The 12,698-nt window shown below is 37.3% G+C and overlaps 1 protein-coding gene across 6 annotated transcripts in view; it reads left to right on the plus strand.

Moving 5' to 3' along the window:
- TLK2 (tousled like kinase 2) overlaps positions 1 to 12,698 on the plus strand; it is a 132,883-nt gene that overhangs the window by 16,747 nt on the left and 103,438 nt on the right. Inside the window, exon 1 of one of the 6 annotated variants that reach the window (XM_087441357.1) lies at positions 6,144 to 6,312. The exons of the other annotated variants lie outside the window; for them this stretch is intronic. Coding sequence (XP_087297483.1) covers positions 6,307 to 6,312 — 6 coding nt within the window. The 5' untranslated portion in view covers positions 6,144 to 6,306. Of the gene's footprint in view, positions 1 to 6,143; positions 6,313 to 12,698 lie in introns of those variants that run through there. 6 annotated transcript variants of the gene reach the window in all.

A 12,698-nucleotide genomic window follows, 5' to 3' on the forward strand; every position in this document is an offset into this window, starting at 1 on the left:
ATAGGATGAAGGAAAAGAGACGTAAAAGCTATACTGAAATTTTAGTGCCGAAGTTTTCAGCAGTTGAGTTCACCCAACTTTTATTGAGTCTGTACTGTGTCTTGGTGTTATAGAGATGAAAATAAAATCAGCCAGATGCACTGTATACCCTTCAGGCACTTACAATCAGGCAGACATGGACCCATATGTCTGTGGCACACAGCTGAGGATGGGTATGGAGATGTGAAGGTATTATGAACCTAAAAGAAGGGAGCGTAATTAATTTGCTCAGGGGTCAGATTGTGTGTGGAAGGATGAGAGTTTTTCTGTGTTGCTCAGAAAGATCACTGTGAGATCACGGTAGATAAACGACCTAAGAAAAATTCTGATAAAATATTATGAATAAGTTACAGAATAGCTTGGTTTTGAAGCTTAGCAAAACTAGTTGGGGTCTAGGGCAGAGGTTCTGTTTTAAAGAATTAATTTTGATTAGGTGATATATTCATGTAGTACAAAATTCAAAAGATTTCAAAGATGCACAATGAAATATCTCTTCTACATCTTTCCTATATCCATCTAGTTTCCCTCCCTGGAGACGGCCATTGTTAGCAGTTTCTTATATTTTATTTATATATATATTTATCAAATATATGATATGATATATATGTGATATAATGTATGTGCGCAAATACATGTGTATATTCATCCCCTCCATTTTTTAAAAATACAAAGACAAATATATACACTTGTATATTTTGCTTTTTGTGTATAAAATATTTTAGAAATTGTTTTATATTAGTATATAAAGAGCTGCTTCTTCCTTTTTTTTTTTTCCCAAGGCTGCTTACTATTCCATTGTACAGCTGAACCATAATTAGTTTCCTGTTGATGGACACTTAGATGGACAATATGTTTTGCTGATATAAGCAGTGCTGTAGTGAATAGCCTTGTACATAATGTCATTTCACACGTATTTACAGGATAAATCCCTAGAAGTGGAATTGCTGGGTCAAAGGATATGAACATTTGTAATTCTGGTAGTTATAGCCACATTCCTCTCCATGGAGAGGAGCCACATAACTATATTCCTCCATCAATGAATGAGAACATTTGTTTTCCCATAGTCAGGTATGGCAAGGGAGTCCATGAACAGACGTCAGGGTTCTTGAACCTTGTAAAATGATAGGTAAAAGTTTGTATATATTTATGGATCTGTCTTTTTCTGGTGGGTAGGGTCCACAGTTTTCATTACATTCTTAAAAAGTTCTGTGACTCAAATAGGGTTAAAAGCCAGTATCTGGCAGTTAGTTGCCTCAAATAAGAACACATTACTTTGTATGGTATTTCTTTTACAGGAAGTATTTGAGCAGAAGCATGTAAGTAATTATGAGAGATGTTGTATGGAGAGTTACTATGTAGGAGACTGGACTAAATCTAATTGCCAACCTTTTATTGTTTTTCTCTTCACTCCCTGGGAGAACATGTTTTAAAAGGCCTTTTTTCTATTAAACTAAATTTATTAAGCAATACTTTATTTTCCCTCTTTTATTTTATTTTTTTATAACTTTTTTGTGTGTGTGTGTGAGGAAGATCAGCCCTAAGCTAACATCCATGCTAATCCTCCTGTTTTTTTTTTTTTTGCTGAGGAAGACTGGCCCTGCGCTAACATCTGTGCCTCTCTTCCTCCACTTTATATGGGACGTTGCCACAGCATGGCCTGACAAGTGGTATATAGGTGTGCGCCGGGATCCAAACCTGGGCCGTCAGCAGTGGAGTGTGCGCTTTAACTGCTACACCACGGGGCTGGCCCTGTAACTTTTTTTTTTTTTTTTTAATGAGATTATGAGAATGATGTCTCTTTTTATTTATTTATTTATTTTTTTCATTTTTTTTCTCCCCAAAGCCCCAGTACATAGTTGTGTATCATAGTTGTAGAGTTGTAGGTCTTCTGTATGGGCCGCCGCCTCAGCATGGCTTGATGAGCGATCTGCGCCCAGGATCTGAACCGGCGAACCCTGAGCTGCCGACGTAGAATGCACGTACTTAATCACTACGCCACCGGGCTGGCGCCTCCCCAATTTTACTAATCAGAGCTTTAGAGTAGTATGAGGTGAATTTTACTACAAGGAGTTGAAATCCTTGTATACAGAGTCGATAAAATTTTAGCTAAAGTCAAGTCAATTTGGCATTTTAAGTAGGCTGTGTAGGTGAAAAATAGTTGAGAGACCCCATTATTATCTTTAGGATTTATTGGGGATTTAAGGAACAAACTTCTATACCAGATAACCTCCAAGGCCCTCTTGAGTTCTGTGTATGTGTATCAATAATATATATTCTGAGGTTTAAATGAGGACCCATGTTAAGTTCTGCTACAAGTGCTATTACAGATAAACTCTCACCATAACAGATTCCATAGCGCTTTCATATTTTGAGATGATGGAATTAATTTGTAATATACATATTATTGAAAGTCACTATTCTGTGGGTCCTGGAGAGAAAACAGAAGCTCTGTATCATGAATTAGAAAGTTAAAAGATTTAACTTATTTAGAGATAGTTGATGCTGTTATTTAAGCCCTCTCTTTTTAAATATTGTGTTATTATTTGGTGGCTTGTTCTGAAAGAGGATTTTTCTAGAGATGATTTGGAATATTTTATATGGGAAAAGTGAGAGGAACCTATATGTTATGCTAGATACTGGAGCAAAAGTTAAACAGTCTTACCTGTTAGTTAACACTCAATAAGGAAAAATTTTAAAAAATTGATTGTTACATATTCTGGAACAGAACCAGAGGAGCCATTTGTTATACATAATTATTTGTTGTACATAAATAAAACTTTGGAGAACTAGTTAAAATAAGTTATTTCTGAAATAGAAGTTTAGAACAAAATTCTTATTGTAGGCTAGCCTTATAGAACTTTCTATAGTGATATTTGCTATAATGGGATTCTGCTTTTATTAACAAACCTTTGATTTCAAAGAATTTCTAATATATGGTCCATGTTAATGATTTCATATAATGTTCCAATTATTTGAAGGTAGACGATGGTAAGTTAAATATGCATACCACTAGAAAGACAACAAAACAGAGAGATAATAGTTAATAATCCTTTAGTGGAGATAAAATAGAATACTTGAAAAAAAATACACTGCAGTCCTAAAGAAGGAAGGAAAAAAGTAAAAAGAAACAACAAAAAAAGATGTGACAAATAGGAAAACAGTTAGCAATATGGTAGATTTAAATCCAAATATATTGATAGTTAAATAAATTGTAAATGGTCTAGCACGCCAATTAAAAGTGAGTGTCAGGGTAGATCACTGTTATATGATCTAATGATATGCTGTCTACAAGATCCAACTATATGCTGTTTACAAGAAACCCACTTTATTTTTAACCTGTATCTTTGTATTTAAAAGGATGGAAAAAGATACTATATAAACACTAAATATAAAAAGGCTGGAGTGACTATATTTCTATTAGACAAAGGAGACTTCAGAACAAGGAAAATATTACAAGGGTTAACAATTCATAATGAGAAAAGGATCAATTCATACTGAGAAAAGGATCAATTCATTGAGAAGACCTAGCACTCCTAAATGTGTATGCATCCAATAACAGATGAAGCAGAAACTGATAGTTGAAAGGAGAAATAGACAGATCCACAATTATAGTTGGAAATTGCAACATATTGCAACATTCTCTCTCTATAATTGATAGAACAAGCAGGCAGGGCCCGCCCTGTAGCTTAGCGGTTAAGTGCTGCTGCTGGCGGCCCCGGGTTCGGATCCCGGGCGCGCAGCGACGCACCGCTTCTCCCGCCATGCACAGGCCGCGTCCCACATACAGCAACTAGAAGGCTGTGCAACTATGACACACAACTGTCTACTGGGGCTTTGGGGGACAAAAATAAATAAATAAAAATTAAAAAAAAAAAACAAGCAGGCAAAAAAGTCAGCAAGGGTCTAGAAGATTTGGACAATACTATCAATGGACTGTACCTAATTGACATTTATAGAACACTCTGCCTACATTCTTTTCAAGTGCACATGGAAAATTTACCAAAATAGACTATATACTGGGCTATAAAACATGTTTCAACCAATTTAAAAGGATTGGAATCATAAAGAGAGCACTCTGACTACAACGAAATTAAATGAGAAATCAAAAAGAAAACGATATCTGGAAAATCTCCAAATATTTGAAAGTTAAATAACATCTAAATAACTTTTAGGTCAAAGAAGAATTCATAAGAGAGATTAGAAAATATTTTGAACTGAATGAAAATGAAAACACAGTATGTCAAAATTCATGGGGTGCAGCCTAAGCAGTGTTTTAGAAGGAACCTTATAGCTTCAAAAGAAAGATCTGAAATTAGTGACCCAAGCTTCCACCTTAAGAAGCTGGAAGAAGAGCAAACTAAGTGGAAGGAGAGAAATAATGAGCTGAAATAAAAAAACAGAAAGCAGATCTGAATAACTCTTTTTATTAAAGAAATTGGATTTATAATTAAAAGCCTTTTCACAAGAAAACTCCAGACCTCGTGGCTTTATTGGTGAATTCTAGAAAACATTTAAAAAGGAAGAAATAACAAATTTTTCAGAAATTTCAGAAAATACTTATGAGGCCAGCATTACCTTGATACCAAACCAGGCAAAGGCATTAGGAAAAAAGAATACTATAGCTCAGTATCCCTCATGAATATATATGCAAAATCATTAACAAAATATTAGCAAATTGAATCTAGAAATATATATGTAAAAAAGATAATACATCATGACCAATTGGGTTTAACCCCAATTGCAAGGTTGATTTAACATTGCAAGTCAATGTACTTCAACATATTAGTAGAATAAAAGAGAAAAGCTAAGTGATCTTGTAGTAGATGCATAAAAAGCATTTGAACCAAGTTCAACACTAATTTGTGTGATAAAAGCTCTCAGCTAACTAGGAATAGAAGGGAACTTCCTCTATCTGATAAAAGGCATCGATGAAAAACCTACAGTGAACCTCATACTTTTTTCTTTTTTTTTTTGTGAGGAAGATCAGCCCTGAGCTAACATCCGTGCTAATCCTCCTCTTTTTGCTGAGGAAGACTGGCTCTGAGCTAACATCTATTGCCAATCCTCCTCCTTTTTTTCCCCACAGCCCCAGTAGATAGTTGTATGTCATAGTTGCACATCCTTCTAGTTGCTGTATGTGGGACGCGGCCTCAGCATGGCCGGAGAAGTGGTGCGTCGGTGCGTGCCTGGGATCCGAACCCCGGGCCGCCAGTAGCGGAGCACGTGCACTAAGCCATGGGGCCGGCCCTGAACCTCATACTTAATGGTGAAAGATTGAATGCTTTCAACCTAACGTCTAATAAAAAGCTACCAGAGATTAAGTTTAGCTAGGAAACAAGATTAATTTATGAAAATCAGTTGTATTTCTGTGTACTAGCAATGTACAGTTGGCAATTGAAATTTAAGAAGCAATACCATTTACAATAGCATCAAATAATATAAATATAAAAACATTCCCAAGGACAGAAGAGTGAGAATATTTCTTAGAGTTCCTTGTAATAGAAGTTACCTTGTATTCCCATTTCATGGATGAGGACTTTGAGGTACAAAAGATTAAAGAACATCCATTTGTTTATGAGCACACCTTTATTAAACATCTATTATGTAATAGATACTGTGCTAGGGATATAGTAGTGAATAAAATAGATAATCCTTGCCCTCATGGAGTTTATAATCTAGTAGAGATTGAAGGGAGAAATAGATTTTGGGTGCTGAGTTTCCAGCTTTGGTTTAGCATTTTTTATTTAGGTGAATGGTTCAAAGCCTTTACCTTTTAACCACCCTAAATTAAATATTGTTAAATAATCTGGTCTCTATGTGGGGCAAACTATTTTATTGTAATACATGCTTGGCAGTTTATAGGGTGGTTAAAACTAGTTGGCTTGGTTGGTTAATATTTCATGTTAAGCATGGTCCATGCATATCCTCCCATACTCCCATATGGGGGAAAGAGGTAACTAATCTTCATTGAGGGCCAACTATATTTCAGGCACTGTTTTACCCCCCACCCCAATATATAGTGTTATCCAATATATAGTGTTATTTTATTTAATCCTTGCAATATCCCTAAGGTGGGTGGTTTTTGCTCTCTTATCACAGATGAGAAGACCAGAGCTCATAGAGCTTAAGTAATTTGCCCAGTTTCGTACAGTGGTTCAGTGATTCAGTCCCACACCCATCTGACTTTAAACTGTCGGTACCAGCTGTTCTCAATCATTTTTCTATTGGTCACACCTCTGGACGATCCCATATTTTCCCATTCAGGAAATGCAAGTAAGTGAGATTAATTTTTATAGTGCTAGCTTTGAATCTATTCTTTATTTTATTTTAAAAGTAAACTATTCAGAAGAAAAAACAGTCACTGATATAATTTATGATGCTCTTCACAGCTAAGATGTCAGGACACCAGTTTTAAAGTGGCTTTTTTTGTGTGTGTGTGAGGAAGATCAGCCCTGAGCTAACATCCAACGCCAATCCACCTCTTTTTGTCGAGGAAGATTGGCCCTGGGCTAGCATCCGTGCCCATCTTCCTCTGCTTTATATGGGACGCCACCACAGCATGGCTTGACAAGCGGTGCATCGGTGCACGCCCAGGATCTGAACCTGTGGACCCTTGGGCTGCCGCAGTGGAACGTGCGCACTTAACCGGGACGGCACCAGGCCGGCCCCTTAAAGTGGCTTTAATACATATGCTTTAATCCAAGCCACTGTCTGTCTATTTAAGTTACCGTGTTAATTTAACTCTGAGCCATGAGCCATGTGCCTTGGAAAATAATGTGCTTTAGGGGCATAAGTAACAGTAATCCAGCTAAGAGTCTTACCTGGGTTATACCAAAGGTACTACCATCCTTGATGATGGGTTAGTGGTGTCATATTTGGAATTGGAAGGAGAGATTGAGCAGATGAGATTGCCATGTCTTGGGGGAAAATCTCCCAGCTGTCTTTCCCTCAGCCAGATAGGTGGAAACTGGAAACAGCTAAGATTGTGTGGGAGGTTGAGTCATTGATTATGTAAACTTAAAATTACTGTCTTAAATTCTAGCCCTTGAAGGGGGTATAAAGGGCGTCAGTGATGCCTGCCTGGCTTTTTACAGATGAGTAAACTGAGGCTCAGAGCAGTTGACTTGGTCAATGTTGTGCCACAGCCAATAAGTGGCAGAACTGGAATTTAGACCCCTGCCTCCTATCGTTATGCCAATGTATTGGGCTCGGCGATAAGAATTTTGTTACACTGTTTTCTTTAGAAGATGGCATTGGATTTGTTTCTTATAGATTAATTGATGATCTCTTCAAAACAGTAAAAACCAGTAACCTAAATTTACTGGTCATTGAACTTTCTTCGGGGTTATGTACCTCTTGGATATTTTAAATCTGGATTATGTTATCGTTATTTATTTATTTATTTTTTTTGAGGAAGATTGGCCCTGAGCTAACATCTGTTGCCAGTCTTCCTCTTTTTCTTTTTTCTCCCTAAAGCCCCAGTAAATAGTTGTATATCCTAGTTGTAGGTCCTTCTTTTTCCTCTATGTGGGACGCCACCTCAGCATGGCTTGATGAGCGGTGAGTAGGTCTGCGCCCAGGATCTGAACCTGCCAAACCCCAGGCCGCTAAGGCAGAAGGTGTGAACTCAACCACTGCACCACTGGGCTGGCCCAAATTTTCTTTTTTTATTCTTTATTTGGTGAGGAAGATTGGCCTTGAGCTAACACTTGTTGCCTATCTTCCTCTTTTTGCTTGAGGAAGAGTGGCCCTGAGCTAACATCTGTGCCCATCTTCCTCTATTTATATTTTTGTTCTTATTCTTATGACCATTTCTTCTGTGTTGTCTTTACTATGTTCCCCAGGATTTTGTAAAGTTTCTCTTTTCTATCTGTAAATATTGAATTTGTAGTTTTTAATCTATAGAGTTTTTTTTTTTTTGTGAGGAGGACTAGCCCTGAGCTAACGTCTCATGCCAATCCTCCCCTTTTTTCTTGAGGAAGATTGGCCCTGGGCTAACATCCATACCCATCTTCCTCTACTTTATATGGGACGCCACCACAGCATGGCTTGACAAGCGGTGCATCAGTGCTCTCCCAGGATCCGAACCTGCGAACCCCGGGCCTCCGCAGCGGAGTGCTCACACTTAACCGCTGCGCCACCGGGCCGGCCCTTATCTTTAGAGTTTTTTTAGCGTATGGAGGAAGGCTAAAGGTTAAATTGTAAGCTTTATAGTGAAATATATAGTAGTCCATATGACTGTTGCTTCTCTGTATATTGAAATCATACTCTCTTTCCCTTAGGATTAGTTTTTTTAATGATTAATTTTCAGTTATATAAGGAATGCATTCATACTTTTATAATAATGAGAACTGAAATTGCTCTGAGAAGTGTGATATGCATCCATCTAGATGTTTAAAATACTGTTATCTGCTCACATACGTAGTTACCCATAGGAAACATACAGTATTGATTTTTGTGTGTGATTTTTACAAAAATTGAATCCTACTATCGTTACTGTTCTGTGACTTATTTTTCACTCAGCAGATGATTTTGAGATCTACCAGATATATCTTGCTATATATAGACCTAGTTTGGATCACTGTTCTTTAAACAATCATCCTGTAAACACATTTATAGAATAATGTTTGTCATCTATTTAAGGAAATATTAAATGAGATAAAGGATTTGAAATTTGGGAAAAACAGTAACCTGATCCTTTCTGTAGGTGATCAGGAGGCTGGAAGGGCAGGATTGTGTTTGATGCTCTTTTGTATCCACCACAATAGCCGTACAGTCTCATGGTTGTAAGGACTTCCTGTATCCAACAAAATTACACTGGATCTTTTTTTATTTAACAGCTTTATTGAGATATAATTTACACACCATAAAAATCACTCAATTAAAATGTACAATTCAGTGGCTGTTAGTATATTTACAGAAATGTGCAACCATTACCCTAATAAATTTTTTTTTTGAAGAGGAAGATCAGCCCTGAGCTAACATCTGCCAATCCTCCTTTTTTTGCTGAGGAAGCTTGGCCCTGGGCTAACATCCGTGCCCATCTTCCTCTACTTTATATGGGATGCCGCCACAGCATGGCTTTGATAAGCAGTGCGTAGGTCCGCGCCTGGGATCCGAACCTGTGAACCCCGGGCTGTGGAAGCGGAGCGCACGAACTTGGCAGCTACCCCACCAGGCCGGCCTCTACCCTAATCAATTTTAGCACATTTTCATCACCTCAAAAAGAAACCCTCACCCCTTAGCTGTCGTCCTCAAAACCCCTCTCTCTCTTAGCTCTAGGCGACCACTAATTTACTTTTTTGTCTTTATAGATTTGCCTATTCTGAACATTTCATATAAATAGAATCATACAATATATAGTCCTTTGTGACTGGCTTCTTTCACTTAGCATCATGTTTTCAAGGTTCATTCATGTTATAGCATGTATGAGAACTTCATTTCTTTTTATTACCAAATAATATTCCATTGTATGGATATACCACATTTTGTTTATCCGTTCTTCAGTTGATTGACATTTGGATTGTTTCCACTTGTTAGCTATTATGAGTAATGGTGCTGTGAATATTCGTGTACATGTTTTTGTGTGCACATATGTTTTAATTTCTCTTGGGTATATTTCTAGGATTGAAATTGCCGGGTCTTATGGTTAAGAGATACTCCATTAAAGGCTGGACCTAATGTAAAACTAAGGATCTCTATACTTTTTTTTAGTCCTTAGTTTAACCATTTGATGAACTGCCAGACTGTTTTCCAAAGCGATCGCACCATTTTACATCCCCACCAGCAGTGTATGAGGGTTAAACTTTCTCCATATCCTTGCTTTGCCTTGTTATTATCTATCTTTTTGATTATATGCATCAGATCTTGAGTGAATTACGTAGACTTCCATAGGCAGGTTTCTAGGAGAGAAGACAGTTAACGAATTTCCTGTTCTTCTTTTTATTGTTGGGCTTGCTTGTTGTCTGGAAATGACTGTTATTAAATTACATTTAATAGGATTTGCCATGACTGAAATACTACTAAAAATTATTAATATTAGTTAAAGATTTTCTTGACAGTGTAATTTTTCATTTGCTTACTGACACACAAAGTCATTCATTTAAAATCACCTCACTCTTTGTGATGTTGAAGACTTTTTTTTGAGGTATAATTCACATACAACATTATGTTAGTTTCAGGTGTATAATAAAATCACCCCACTTTTGGTCAAAATTAAATGGAAGTCAAAAATGGACTTCATAATATCTATGCCACCCAAGTATAATTGCTACTCTTATTAATATAGAGTTAAGCCATTTGATTCAATTGAACATTTCTTCTGGTTTTTAGATTAGTTATCTTCACTTGGTCTCAAGATTGGTTATCATAGTAAAAGAGCTACCTGAGTTACCTTGGCTTGTGGGTATAAAAATTGTATTGGAATAGATTGTAATAGTACTGCCAGTTTTTAAATGTCAGATATCTTTGTTCTTTAAAATAATTTTTTCTTTTCTTTCTTTCTTTTTTTTTTTTTGAGGAAGATTGGCCCTGAGTTAACGTCTGTTGTCAGTCTTCCTCTTTTTTTTCTTTCTCCCCAAAGCCACAGTACATAGTTCTATATTGTAGTTGTAGGTCCTTCTGGTTCTTGTGTGTGGGACGCCGCCTCAGCCTGGCTTGATGAGTGGTGAGTAAGTCTGCGCCCAGGATCTAAACTGGCGAACCCCGGGCCACTGAAGCAGAACGCGAACTCAACTGCTGTGACACTGGGCTGGCCCCTAAAAGAATTTTTTCTTGAAGGGAGTGTTGCTGAAGATGATTTTATAAGTTAAAGGGGTACAGTGTTCTCTGCTAAATTGGGAACATTCTGGAAGTAATGTGAGGATTCTGCCAGGTGCTGAGTATGTGTATTCCAATTATGCATTCTGAAACTGAGGAAATAACCACAGGATGGGTTCAGGGTCCCACTGTTAGACGGACCTGAGCTAAAACTCCACTGATCACCTGGCCTCCGTTAAGCCCCTCTTTTGACTGGTGGACCACAGTGATGTTTTGGGTCTTCTGGAATTAGTGTTGATTCAGAACCAGTGTCTAGTAATCCTTGAAAAGTCTTTGATTTATTTCATTTCTCCCAGTGTACAGTAACCCTGGTAAAAGGCCATAGTCCTTTTGAGGGAAGGCTGGGAGAAAGATTACCAGTGTAAATTTTTGGCAATGTAGTGGAATCATTCCTCAAGGAGACCCGTCATTCAATAGGTTCTGGGTCTATAAACTGACTCAAATCTTGGGATTGATTGAAGGGCCATTACTCTGTTTTATTGATTCAAGTTAGGCTTTTGTTCACTTGACCTAGAAACGTTCTACTTATACAGATCAAGTAAGAACTTAGTAGACTTCCCATCTATTTGACTGCTAGGAACACTGTGATCAACTAACCAGTGCTATAGGTCTCTGGGTGTCAGACTGTTCTAATTGGTGATTTGACTTTGCCATGGTGTGAAAAGGTGGTGCTACTAATGACTAAAAGAAGGGACAGAGACCTTTAGTTTTAATTTTCCATTAGTCTAGCCTTTAATGGAGTATCTTTACTACCTCAGGTAGTTTGACCCTGTTGTCAGCTGTGCTCCTTTATACTTAATCAAGTTTATCTTTTATCTCCTGTTCTCAATCCCTTCTAAGATGCCAAGTTAGTCCAAGGAGGAAATGAAGACTTTAGAAACTCAACGAATGTTGACATTTAAACTTTTACAGGAGTGAGAGATTAACCTTTGGCCCCTACTTCTACAAGTTTTTCTTAGCTTATATGGGCTTCATTCATGTGCTAAAGGCTGGTTGTCAACATTTGTATTTTAACCTTAGTTTTCATGGGTTTATAACTTATCCACAGAGTTCTTTTAGGCTTGTAACAGAAATATTTTTTAAAGCTGCCAGCAGCCCCCCCCACCCCCCAAAGTGCATTTTAATTATATTAGAAACGTGTTTTACTTTGTTTTTGGAAACCATACTTTTTTTAAAACAAGAAACTTGACTATTTTTAAACTATTTGGTTTTTTACTTAAAAACATCATTAGCAGGGGACAGAGTAAACAGTTTAAATGTTGGCATAGAAAATGGGGCTTTTATGAGGAATCTGAACTTGCTATCATACTTTGTTAAAAAAAATCTTACTGGGGCTGGCCCTGTGGCTTAGCGGTTAAGTGCACGCGCTCCGCTGCTGGCGGCCCGGGTTCGGATCCCGGGCGTACACTGACGCACCGCTTCTCCGGCCATGCTGAGGCCGCGTCCCACATACAGCAACTAGAAGGATGTGCAGCTATGACATACAATTATCTACTGGGGCTTTGGGGGAAAAAAATAAATAAATAAATAAAATTAAAAAAAAAAATCTTACTAGCTTCTTTTTAAGCCTGAGATGACTCTCTTAAGGGACAGTTTCCTCTTCCCAGTGACTTAGATGTTAGTAAGCATTCTCCTAAATAGCCGTTGTGTATCAAGTATCAAGTAACAGACTATTTTACATAGAAAATAAGATAAATGAAAATACCATGTAATTAAACTTATGTAATATGGACAAAGAAGTACTTAACATACCAGAGTGTGAATTTACCACTCAATTTAAGGTTCTAGAAAAAATTTAAAAAGGAGACAAAGAAAAGAGGAAAAAATAATAAAAATACAAG

Source organism: Ceratotherium simum, chromosome 16 (assembly GCF_057802395.1).
Source record: "Ceratotherium simum simum isolate JZ-2026a chromosome 16, ASM5780239v1, whole genome shotgun sequence".
In the NCBI taxonomy this organism is placed as follows: Eukaryota; Metazoa; Chordata; class Mammalia; order Perissodactyla; family Rhinocerotidae; genus Ceratotherium; species Ceratotherium simum.